Below are 13,336 nucleotides of genomic sequence, written 5' to 3'. Positions count from 1 at the left end.
TTTATCAATGACGAAACAGCTCTTTATTGCACAAGCAGCTTGTAAATGACTATGTGCTCGAGACAAAGGTAACTTAACTTCCATTTATACACAAAACAGTATCATAGCTATAGTAGATAACAGTATTAAAAAAAAACTGTATCAAAATATGGGTGTCCTTTTTTTAATGGGGGAGGGCGGCTGTGCTGATTCCCGGTACTCATGAAAGTCTAGAAACACCCCTGGGGAACGACAATGAGCTTTTGTCGCTCAAAGCTTGTGCTTTACTGCAAAGTGTGTTTCTATGAGAACAATTATCTGGCAGCAGACCTCTGGTGAAATCTAAGCAAGGGCAGGAAGAGTGAACAGTCAAACCAAGCGCCGATGGCAGAACATGTTATGAAGAGGAAGTAAGACCTCAATAACACTGACTGACCCTCTATAAACAGCGATGCATCATCATTCACCTGCAGCCCAAGTGACTCAAACTATATGATAATATGAAGATACAAAGCAGGAAATGTCCATATGATGTGTTTTGATTTGTGGCACAGTTTTCCTCAGGCTTGCTTTATTGGGTTAGGTTGGAAATTGTACCTCAATGCTATTGTATTGGAATTGCTGCTCTTGCGGCCAATTGAAAATGCTGGCAACACTGACCAACGAGTCATAGGACTCAACATAAGTAAATGCAGCTCAGTGAACTGAAGGATGTAAGGACACCGATGGCTTCTGAACTCTCTGTTGAGGTGACCACGACTGAGGTAACTGAGGTTTTTATTTCAGCCCTCTGGTGCAGCGGGTGTAGCATTACATCTCGATTGGAGAAGCTGATCGAAACTGACAGCTCCAACTGAAGCCCCGAAGGCCTCATGCAACCTTAACACCTGTGGCCTGTTCAATGGCACACTCATGAGTTCATAAGCATCCCCCAGCCTCCAAGAAGCGTCCTGCAAACGGTGCTCTGAACCATGAACTCAGGTTCAGCACTTCACTCACTGGCCAACTAGACACTGCGGAGATTGTATGTGTGTCAGTGAGTTCCAGAATGTCTAATTATAGCTTTGTGACACACAGGAGATATATAGAGAACCATAAAAGTATCTGGACAATTAAGCCACAGATATGAAATAAAATACTGAACCAACTATTTAAAAAAACAATACTTTAAAGCCATTTGAAAAAAAAAAAAGTTACTTCCAATTATAAAACAATGCATATTGTATAAAATAAGTCACTCTGTGGTCAATCTTAGTGGAAGCTGTTAATATGACATGATGAATGAGGATAGGCATCGAGAAAGAGTTCTGCTTTTGATTCTGCTTTTGGTTATTGATTTTCCTTCCTTATTGATTCCGCTAGAACTTTTAAGCAGCAAATATTTGAAACAAAATGCAATTGTATTGTCAAAAGATGAAAAAAAAAAAAAAAAAATTCTGTATAAATGAAATCTAATAATTGTCCTTAAATGGATAGTTCACCCAAAAATATAAAAAATTCTGCTGTCATTTACTCACCCTCAAGTTATTCCAAACCTGTATGAATTTAATTTTGTAGAATATGGATAACCAAACAGTTGATGGTCCTCGTTGACTTCTGTAGTATGGAAAAAATACTGTGGAAGTCAATGGGGGCCTTGATATCAACCTTTTCCCCCAAAATATCTTCTTTTGTGTTCAACAGAAGAAATAAACTTATACAGGGTATATATGGTCAAAGTTTGGTGTCAGTATGATTTAAAAAAAAATGTTTTTGAAAGATGCCTCACTAAGTCTGCGGCTATTTTTCGTGGAATCTGCAATACTTTTTTCAGGATTATTTGATGAATAGACAATTCAAAAGAACATGCAACATTATAAATGCTTGTACTGTCACTTCTGGTCAATTAGATCATTGTCTAAAAAATTTGTTTAATTTCATTCCTAAATAAGTACATTTCAAAAAGCCCCTCATTAAAATCATTGGTTTAGTAACCTGACTTCAAATACGTTTTTGAACTCCCTGGGAGACATAACACAAAATACGAAAAATGGATCTGTAAATAAACGTAAAAATAAAATACTATCTAAAACTACACTATCTAAAATGATGGCATGTGGAGCTCTAAGCAGAGGCCTTTGATGGCATATGAAACTAATGATGCTTAAGGAGCTCTCACTAGAAAGCACATACAAGAGACAACCACTTAAAAGCAAACTCAGCAAAGCATCATCTGTTAGATTGTAGCTTAAATGGCATTATGGTTAAGGTCACTACAGAAGCAGGAATTATTGGGAATATAATGAGAGGATGAGAAAAAAGGGCAGAAAAGCTAAACCCATTAAATAACTTTAATCCAAATGCTTTTATAATGTAATCATCTTTTCTGCATCTCTTCTTTCCATCATAGCAGCAGCAAATCATGACGGGGAAATCTGACTCAGAGTGCAGTCGATACATGCGAGGTGAAAAGGTTAACACAGAAGACTGACACTGATCTTTTCCCCATATGGGAATAAAATAAATATCTGTTGTGCTTTATTTTTTCCAATCTGCTATCTCTGATGAGGAGGAGAAGATAAGCATATGGAAATGTCTGTGAAGCCATGTGTTCTGAAAATACAAATGTAATAAAAAAATATCTAATTCAAGATTAACTTTGAATGTAAGCTGGCTGAAAGCACAAATGAAATCGTCTTAATTTCATGCATAATTAAGAAACATCTGTTGAGCACAAGTACATCAAGAAATATAACATAATGTTTTTTGCTAATTCTTTACTTTGTAGTTTGGATAATGCCCAGAGGGAAGAGAAGCATTCCTGTGTCACATGAATAGGATAAAGGCATACGCCAACAACAACAAAAAAAGGCCTGATTTTGAATTGTAAAACAATAATGAGAGATAATAATCATAAAATATTATTACTGTTTGAAATCAACAAGTCTTTGTGTAGAGTCTATGGAGATTGCATTGAAATCATCTTCCTGTCACAATAAACTGGTAAAACACAAGAGAAGACTCAAACCACGGCTAGGTTTGATGGATGATGAGCTTGCAGGCCTACCACACAGCTGCTGTGTCTGACCATGGAAGAAAACATATGGCTTGAGTCTACCGCCAAGGTACTGTACGGAGGCTTGGTGCTATACCCAACAGAAAAAGAAAAACAGACTTAAGAACATTTAGACACTCATTTTTACACAAATGTAAGTGCTCAATTTTGTACTAAAAAATAAATCTAATAAGCACAATAAGTAACATGAGTCACTTTCTGTTTATGATGTGTCTTCGTAGCGTGACTGCATTCAGAGCATCACAGCATCTGTAGAAGGCAGACTCAGTATCCAAGTCTTGACTTGACAGATCAAAGCGCAGAACTCGGTTTCAGTCCAAATAGTGTTTATCAATGACAAAAGACCAGATGAGAGCTCTGAGACGTGTTTGTAATGGGCTTTGTTACCATTACAGAAATACAGAATTGAGGCATTTGCCACTGCCAGACCAAACATTAAACTCTCTTGATATGAGACTGTCAGTCTTTATGGCTTTGTTCGTTGTTCAGGCGAGAGGGAGTTAGACAGTTTCCATATTTTGAAAGGATTCCTACCTGGTCTGCCAATAAATCACCAACTATTGACCTTGGCCAACATTTCAGATAAGCAGATTATGACTCCTAAGAACAGTAGATGCAGACCGAGGTAAGATGTTGTCCAAGAATTAGTCATGTAATGATGGTTTGTGGGAGATTAGCTAAATTAAGGCCATTTTAATGTATGGTGGTGGTCATTTTTAATATTTACATTTTTGAAAATTGGTTTAGGACTTTTGTCTGTGTGTTTTATAACAATAGTCTTTAGTCTAATTAGTGATATTGTCTAATTAGTAATTAGTCTCAATTGTCTGAATACAAAACTGGCCTCTAATTAAAATCACAGTATAAAAATTGAATAATAAAAGAAATCTAATATATATATACAGTGCTCATAATTTTAAATGCCCCTTGCAGAATATGCAAAATTTTAATAATTTTAACAAAATAAGAGGCATAATGAAAATTGCATGTTTTTGTTTATTTAATACTGACCTGAATAAGCTATTTCACATAACGGATGTTTATATATTCTCCGTAAGGCAAAATAATAACAAAAAAAAAAAAGACCCCTTTCAAAAACTTACAATACTGTGTGTCATTTCCTGGATGAGTCACGACTGTTTTTGTGTTTAGTGATAGTTGTTCATGAGTCCCTTGTTAGTCCCGAGCCGTTCTTCTTTTTGGCAGATTTAAACCCTTTCCAACAGTGACTCTTTGATTTGAAGATCCATCTTTTCACACTGAAATATCATATATCATAAGTCTCATATTGTCTTCAATAATGGACTCCAAAATACTAAAGCCAGCTGAGTATGAGAGTATATATTTATCTCTTCTTATTCAGTACACGTCATGAGGGGGTCAACGTAATAATGTAAACGGCCTTTGGCATCTTTAGAGAATGATTGCACATAGTTTACTCAAGCTGTTCAATGGTGTTAGAAGCCTTGTAAACACAATGTTGATACACGTTATGGTAGGTGTCATTTACACAAACATGCAATCCTTCTTTAATTTACAATTCTCTTCAGTATATTCTTACGAGGCTGTGTAATAATAAAATAATACCGCTCTAGTCTAATATCAATGGTAGTTTTTGCTCTTTTTTGATATATTGATACAATTGTGCCAGTATTCCCCGAAGGAGGGAGTAAATGATGACACCTGCAACAACAACTTACATTTAACTTTTATTGAGCCCAAACTCTCCTGCCTCTGGCATAAACAGGCCTGCAGCAACGTTTTAATTACAGCTATTTATCTTGGCAAGATGACAAGGCCAGGCCTTAAGTTATACGAAACACATTACCTTGTGTAAGCCACCTAAGAAAATCATTATTCAGTCCAGTGGTATTATTTTGATCTACTACACAATGCTTTAAAAGAGACACAGATGTTCTTAGTGGAAAATATTTTCTTCAGCCGCAAAGAACAGACGTAACAGCTTGCCACTTAAAGAACTGCATGCTTTTGACATATACGCAGTGAAAGTGTGATGTTGCATGTCAGCCGTAGTTATCTAGTCACAGATCATCCACCGCCTGCCTCAAACTCCACGTGACCTAACGTTATTGTTGAGGTCATTTCTTCTGTCCTCTCAATGTTTTTATCCCATTAGAAGAGACGCTGACAGAAATGTGAGGCAAAGAGACAAAACTGTGACTGTGTGTTGTTTGGAGCTGGTGTTGTAGTTCTCAAGAGCCCTCATCCAGATTAAAGTTTAAAGTTTGGTTCCTTTGCGTCTCGGTCCTCAAGGGATGGAGTTATTTTATTTTTCTCTGAAAGTCGTTTTATGTGTCTTCAACATGTTTTCTGCGAATTAATTTAGTCTTTCACTGGGTTTAGTGTTGCCTAGAAAGAGGATGAAGCTATATTTGGGACGCATTAGCAATCAGAGGAAGTATCTTCATTTAAAAAATGATCTTTAAGCAATAAAATGACCCTTTTCGAGGCTTGATGAAGTAGGACTGTAATGGTCTTTCTCCCTCTCCAGTGAGGAGATCAATGCCATTTCTTTTCTTTCTTTCTTGTTTTCCCCAAATTGGTCTTTTTTTAAAAGAGATTTTATTATAAAAGCTCACTGGAAATACAGAAGACCAGGGATAGTTGATCATCAGATTAAAAAAAAAAAAAAAATTATATATATATATATATATATATATATATATATATATATACACACACACACACAAACATTTGGGGGCATTTTTTAAATAAATGAATACTTTTATTCAGCAAGGACACAATAAAAATTATATTTATTCTGTTATTTATTAAAAACTGTTAAATTATTACAAAGCTTATATTTAATTTATATTTTTTTTTTATACTTTGAACTTTTTATTAATCTAAGAATCCTGGGGAAAAAAGTATCACAGTCTGCACAAAATATTAAGCAGTTTAACCCTGACAATAATAAGAAATGTTTCTTGAGTAATCTGCATATCAGAATCATCTCTGAAAGATCATGTGATAGAAAAATGATAAGAGTAATGGTGTTCAGAATTAAGCTTTGCAACACAGGAATAAAATATATTTTAAATAATAATAAAAAAACAAGCAAACAAACAAAAAAAAAAAATGTGTAAACATTTCTGATGAGCAAATGCCATTTTGACAGCTTACCCCATATAGTATAAAAATGCCCTACCATTGTGGCATGCTAATAAAAATAATTCACTGTTAGTTAAAGCTGCTAAAATGAAACACTTAAAGACCATTACTCATGATAGTCATAGAGTTTGACTGAGTCATAATGTAATAATAATTAAAAAAAAGTATTAAAAAAAAAACATGCTCAAGACATTGGAGAAGTGAATCAAACTTAAAAAAAAAAATCCACTTCCTTCTGTTTATATAATTTCTTGGACATCTGATTCCTAAACTATAAAGTTAATATAATTCAGGTGGTGTATTAAGTGGCATCTATCATGTAATATCAGAGCAAATGTTTGCTCTTCATCAGAAGCAGGGTAATGCGAGTGCTCAGATCAGTGGGTGTCTTTGTGTTGAGATATCATAATCATCACAGATGTGCCGTGAGGGGCAGGTATAGAGTCAAGACCTGGGCAGACGCTTCACTGAACCGCTGGACAAATCAAATCAGTGCACCCACTGCCAAGGGGAATACATCTTTATTACTAGTTCATATCTGTCGCCGCTGAGACCTTTCGAAGGACCACATTTTACACTGTCGCCCCGTGACACCTATTGCTTCAGACTGTCACGGACCCTCATAAAGGAGAAACTGCAAAATGATCTCATTCAAACCTACATGACTCTTCACCACAGCTGATTGCCCCAATTATGTTTTCCTCCTTCCAAAATGTGAAACACTCCAGGGGGGACCTGACCAATTTACTAACCTGCTACTGATGCCCCCATTATTTTTTGAAGTCAACGATAAATCAAAGGAACAAAGCACATTTTCTTAGCTTCACACTCTTAGTTGTCTGAGCTAGTGGGAGTGTTTAGAGTCATAAATATCACAATGAGGCTATGACCATTGATCCTTTAATGAGTTTTTTAGGATTATGTCTTTCTGTTGCTCCCTGATAAAATAAGCTATCTGTCAAATGTACTGAACATTACTCTGCTGAAAGAAGAAAAAAAATAAGTAAATAATTCAAACTAACCTAAGCCATTTGCTGGTCTTATTTGGTCTCCCAACCAAATGTAGCTCAAACCAGCTGAGATAGTTACTTGCTTTAACATGCATTTCGTGAAAATATGCTAATTTCAATATTGATGTTTTCATAGACTTGTTTTATATTGCTCAAGCTAAAATCGGTCAAACTAAACACTACGTTTCTTTGTTTTTATTTTTGATTATTTTTTATATATATTTTTTAACCAGCTACTGTAACAAGGTTGGCCTGAAACTGAGATTGTGATCTTGTCTTTTCTCCTTTATTGCGACATACATCCAAGTGAAGTGGCTTGGTTCATCTGCAATTGGATCACTGTCCTTTGCTGATTGCTGCAATCTGATGATTGACAGGCTGCTGTAGGGCAGAAGTTATTGTCCCGCCCTCACACCAGTGCACACGTCATTGGTGTCGCTGCGAGATGGAGAGGAAATTAATGAGGCACAGGAGGGTTTTTCTTTTTAATGTCTATTTGATTTCATGGTGACTATTAAATTACTAGACATGCAGTATGTGACCCTCTCTGTGAAATCCAGGCTCAAAATCTAGTCAAGTCTCTGAGTTTTATTATGAGATAACAAGCATCAAAGTTTGATTTCACTACGATTTCAATCTTTGACATGGCTGTACTCAGTCGATATTAAAGATATCAAGATTATTTTTTTTCACAGAATGTTCTTTATATTATGAAGTATGATTTTATGTAGCAAACAGTAAATCACAAAAATAAGACTTTAGCTGGGTTTTTGTAGACAGGGTCACATATTGCAAATTTAGGAGGATAAACTCTTAATTTGCCATAACAAGACACTGCAACACATTACTTTATATCAAGCAGGTCTATTTAAGACCTTTAAGGTCTATAAGAAGATTATTAAGATCCAGGATCTTTTCCATTAGTTCCATCAGATTCCAATCTGTTGAGAATTAGCACACAGAAATCTACCTACTACTAATCTGTTTCTATTATCACTGCCAGCCAAAACTGCTTGACAAATCCATTTAGTGTGAGGTTCAGTCTACCAGGGAAACCAAAAAAGACTGTAATTCTAAAAGAACAAGGACGCATCCTAAAGATGACAGTATGATGGAGCACATTAACCTGTGCCAGAACCAAGTCTGTGGCTGAACACCCTCAGTGCCATAGCCTCCAGTCTGGCCTGTAGTATAACCTAACTGACTGCATCACACAAATTGTTCACTGCCACTGGAGACAGTTTAGCAAATCACAAACTACCTCAAATTGTGCACATCATACCAATTTAATAGGATAGTTCCAAAAAAAAAAAAAAAACTATCCTCATGTCATTACAAAACCTGTATTTTCTTTTTTTTATATTATTTTTTTTATATATATATATATTTACTGCAGACCACAAAAGATACTTTCAGAAATAAAACTACTTTGTATTAAGCCACAACAATATTATCAAAAATAACTCTTATTTTATAACTCTTGCATGCTAATATGTTGTCACATGCTCCATTATAACTGGCTGCTTGTTCACATGTGGTCCTTAAACCTGTTTTCAAGAAAACAAAAGACTCAAATCACACGCACCCTTTCTTTACCTAGCAACTCCTCTTTCCCTTCAAAGCGTTAGCCATGGATCACAGGAACCCGGTTTCATTTCAACAGCTGGTGTACCAATGCTCACAGAGGTTAAACAGTCCGGGACGAAATGTCAAACCTACAGACCATCAATAAGAAAAATGACTGAGAGGGGGAAAGAAAGCATGTTTTGAAAAAGATTGATGCCAAGGCACAGGGGAGCAGCTCTATCGGTGCATTGGTGCAGATGACACCGGCTGCCTAGGGAACAGGTCTCCTCTCCCAGAGGCATTGAGCTGCTCCGCAAGACACTGGACTATCATTAGTGCTGGGTGGAAAAAGGATCAATATTTACCTGCTGGTGTGGGTCTCCTTATCCAAGTGATTGCCCACAAGGATTGCTTGTCACTGTTTGAGTCATCTATTGTGCTGGAGGCCAAACAAGGCCATTAAAGTTTGTGAAGAGGATTGGACAGAGATGTTCCCCAGCTGAAAGCACTCATTAAAAAGTTTTATTTAAGTGTGCAGTGGAGGTAGACCCCCCCTCCCCAATGATATCTGTGACACTGTTGACATAATAAGGTGGGAACATCATAAACTAGTTATTTGGTGAAAAATGTTTAAGATCATGTACAAAAATATTTTCTAAATAAATCGACTTTATGTATATGTATTTACTTTATTTTTATTATAATAAATATTTAATATTCAATCATTTAGATTTTATTTTTGAACAAACACATGAAAATATTTAAGTCTAATACATAAAAACTACATAAAAGTATAGGAATAGTATAGGAATATTTAATATTTTATATGTTGATTTAGCAAACTTATTAAGCATGACAATCTACCACGACACAATTAGTTTCTATGTGTTTTAGTGCATTACACACTAAACTAGTTGTGAGTGGAGATGGGAAATCCAGTTCCAATTTCATCTCGATATCACTTTTGCCCGCTCAAAGACAATTTTGTGTTATTTTACCCTCTTGCCAAAATTCTGGTAAAAGCAGTGATCAGTGTCAGGTAATGGCAGGTGCTGAGAGAGGACTGGAGCAATTGCTTTTATTTTGTAACTCTCTTTCTCTCTCAGCCCGAGACATTATTTCTCGTTAATGGGAACCATATCAAAAATCTCTATGCCGCTGACATTTAAATTAGTCAGGAGACATTTGTGGTTTCTCTTGTGCGCTTCCTCCATCTTGCTGCCTGAGGTTGCACACATCAAATATTAACCGCTGTGTTTTGTACCTGCGCTGAAGCCACAACAAATGGTCTCATTTAGGCTGAAAATGTCAGAGAAACCTTTACTGGCTCTTATTTAGCTCCTCCTAGGAATTGAATGTAATGGCAGGATTTGGCCTGGTGTCAAATTCCCCTGCTGTCCATTTCAAGAATACCTTTTATAGCTAGCTGACTGTTTTATCCAGAAGCCTTTCATCTCTTGAACTTTTGCTCTCCGCCGTCTTGACAGGATTTAGGGATGGTCAATAGATCTCGGATGCCCTCCATTCTTTGTTTCAAAGTAAAGATTCCTGTGTCAGGTATAATGAGAAGAAATAAATAGCAAATGGTAATGTCAAGTTATGATTAGGTTACTATGGCTGGTGGTCAAATGATGAGGGTGTATTCACACCTCGATTGAATCGAACTCAAGTTTGTTTCCTCCTTTGATGTGGATTTTTTGGGCAGGTGTGAATACAATACAGCAATCTCACTCGGGTGCGCACCTAAAAAACCATACCGAGACCCAGCTGGGTTGGTTTCGGTCCTCCTCCAAACGAACACTGGTACGGTTGAATGGATGACCTTAAAGGGTTAGTTCACCCAGATAGCAAATTTATGTAATTAATAACTTACACTCATGTTGTTTCAAACATGTAAAACCTCCGTTTATCTTCGGGACACAGTTTAAGATATTTTAGATTTAGTCTGAGAGCTCTCAGTCCCTCCATTGAAGCTGTGTGTACGGTCTACTGTCCATGTCCAGAAAGGTAAGAAAAACATCATCAAAGTAGTCCATGTGACATCAGAGGGTCGGTTAGACGAAAATAACCATCGAAAATAAATTTTGGTCCAAAAATAGCAAAAACGACGACTTTATTCAGCATTGTCTTCTCTTCCATGTCTGTGTGAGAGAGAGTTCAAATCAAAGCAGTCTGGATATCCGGTTCGCGAACAAATCATTCAGTTCACCAAATCGAACTGAATCGTTTTAAACGATTCGCATCTCTAATACACATTAATCCACAAATGACTTAAGATGTTCACTTTTTTAATGTGGCTGACACTCGCTCTGAGTTAAAACAAACCAATATCCCGGAGTAATGCATGCACTCAAACAGTACACTGACTGAACTGCTGTGAAGAGAGAACTGAAGATGAACACGGGTTTGAAACAACATGAGGGTAAGTTATTAATTACATAAATTTGCAATCTGGGTGAACTAACCCTTTAAGCACACTTGCAAAAACGGTGTGAAAACAAGATACTTTTTGACCACCAGCCACCACAAAAAACGTCCCTTAGCCATGTCTTTCAAATATAGCGTTTCTAAGACTGAAACATTTTTACTCAAAGGAAGGCTTGTTCGTTTTAAAGCAATATTATAATACATGCGGACGTCCTCCACCCAGATTGCTCTGCATTCGTTCACACAGTCCGGCGTTTTTGTATTTCCACTGTGCTGCTTTTCCTTTGCTTTTTTAATTAGATACGTGTGAACACAAAACGCGTTATTGCTCTTATTTAGTTATTGCAGTGGTTTTCTAAATAAAAGGTGCTAGACCGTTTCTTTCGGTGTTGCGCCGCGTCTCGCTTCTTTTCAGTGAGTCTCACTTGAGCAGCGCGAAGCTGCGTCGAGGTTCAACTTTTCTGCCATTTGTCGGCAACAGATGAGAGGACGCGCTTAGTTATAACAGGACTACTGATTTCATTATTTTCTATTTGGAAAACTGTAACTTTCAGAAGAAGGCGTTCGGTATATTTCTCTTTTGAACCACAATATAAGAGAAGTACTGACCCAGACAACATTCAACAGGCGTTCCCTTACTTCAGCTAGGAAAGAAACCACAAAGTAGATAAGAAAATTAAACAGGTAGGTTTATGACACAATTATATCAGTTGGCACAATGGGATGAATGAGTCTCAATTACGTGTCTTTAGCGCCATCATTTGTATTGGAAGGTAAATTGTACTTCTCTTGAAACCTATTTTCTACTTTTCTGCTTTAATTTCGTTAGATTAAATGCTTTTAGAGCATGCTTGTCCTCATGGATCTGGATTGCATACCTTTATGGAAGGTGCTTTATGTTTTATTTTTCTTATTTTAGTCTCATATTTACTGAACTGATCTACATTAGACCACAAACCATCACCACATTCACTAAGCATGAGTCACAAGGTTAAGACCTGTTCTAACAGCATTTCTGAATCAATCAACCATCAAAAATATCACTCAAAATACTATCAGGAAACTCAAAATTGGTAAAGAAGCACTCCAGACTGAGAATATTATTTGTAAAGCCCATTTTAAACCTTAATCTTTCACATGTCAAGAAGACAGAAGTTGTGCATGAAGTCATATACCAATTAATATCTTTATTAAAACCATTTTAGAACAAATAATTTACTGTCACAGGAAGCACATCCACTGGATTCATGAAAAACAATTGTACAATGCATAACAGGCCATCAGTCAGTCTTTAGTTTGTTTCCTTAGCCCCGTCCTCCTTTTTGCTCGTGCTGTCCTTGTTGATGGGGAAATCAAGCGATGTTCTAAAGCGGATGGGAATGATCTGCTCCTCTGAGGACTCATCTTTGGATTCTGGTGACTCAATATGCAGAAGCCCATCTTCTCCAAGTGAGCAGGTCAAGGAGGTTGGATCCAGGTGGTCAGGAAGCTGCACAGCTTTAACAAATCCATGTGGCTGGGCTTCTGCGACGTGAGCGGTGCTGGTAGATGATGAAGAAGCCTCTGCCTGCGCCCGCTTGCCGGCCATCACCTCCAGACGTCTTCCAGATACTGTCACGGTAACGTCCTCTGGAGAGTAGCCTTGAGTGTCCAGAGTAAGAGACACGTCTGGCCGTTTGTTCTGCTCTGTGTTGGTGCTGAAGAGCCTGGATAAGGACCTCTGACCATCTAGACACTGGAAGAAGTCGTCAGTGAGTTCATTCAGCAAGCTGTCTCGGATCTCATTCCTCAGGTTCTGCATTATCTGAGCTCTACGCTGGAGGAAATCCTCTCTGAAGCTGGAGAGAGCCACACTGCGCCTGGGCCACAGAAAGTGGGAGTTTGCAAAGAAAGGGTCATCCATGAAGAGGCTCTCGACAGAAGACATTGCTCTCGTCTGTTTGTCTGGGCGGTGTTGTCTTGAGCGCTTGTCTGTGCTCTCAGAAGAGTGATCTACTTGCTTCGGATCCCGCCAGTTTATATATTTCTCCAACAGGCGTCTAGAACCTCCCACCGCTGGTCTTTTTATACCCGTGAGGTCATGAATAAGAATTTGAGCCTACAAGTAAACGAAACGTTCATATAGCTATAATAAGTTTATAGTTGTAATTTGATTTATGGGTCGGTG

General features: G+C 37.3%; 1 protein-coding gene across 1 annotated transcript; it reads right to left on the bottom strand.

The window, feature by feature from the left end:
* Positions 1-12,332: 12,332 nt before the first annotated feature.
* On the bottom strand, positions 12,333-13,174 carry LOC113098751 (heat shock protein 30-like). Its single transcript, XM_026263786.1, has one exon. It carries the CDS (start codon positions 13,094-13,096, stop codon positions 12,461-12,463), a length of 636 nt encoding a protein of 211 aa, XP_026119571.1. The 5' UTR covers positions 13,097-13,174; the 3' UTR covers positions 12,333-12,460.
* Positions 13,175-13,336: the final 162 nt, after the last annotated feature.

The sequence above is a fragment of the Carassius auratus genome, unplaced genomic scaffold (assembly GCF_003368295.1).
Source record: "Carassius auratus strain Wakin unplaced genomic scaffold, ASM336829v1 scaf_tig00216636, whole genome shotgun sequence".
NCBI lineage: Eukaryota > Metazoa > Chordata > Actinopteri > Cypriniformes > Cyprinidae > Carassius > Carassius auratus.
Note: the sequence above shows the minus strand (reverse complement) of the source record. Positions and strands in the feature narration are given on the sequence as shown.

Bases quoted from the DNA above. Each gene is read 5' to 3' on its own strand.
- LOC113098751 (XM_026263786.1), bottom strand. From the start codon at position 13,096: ATGTCTTCTGTCGAGAGCCTCTTCATGGATGACCCTTTCTTTGCAAAC.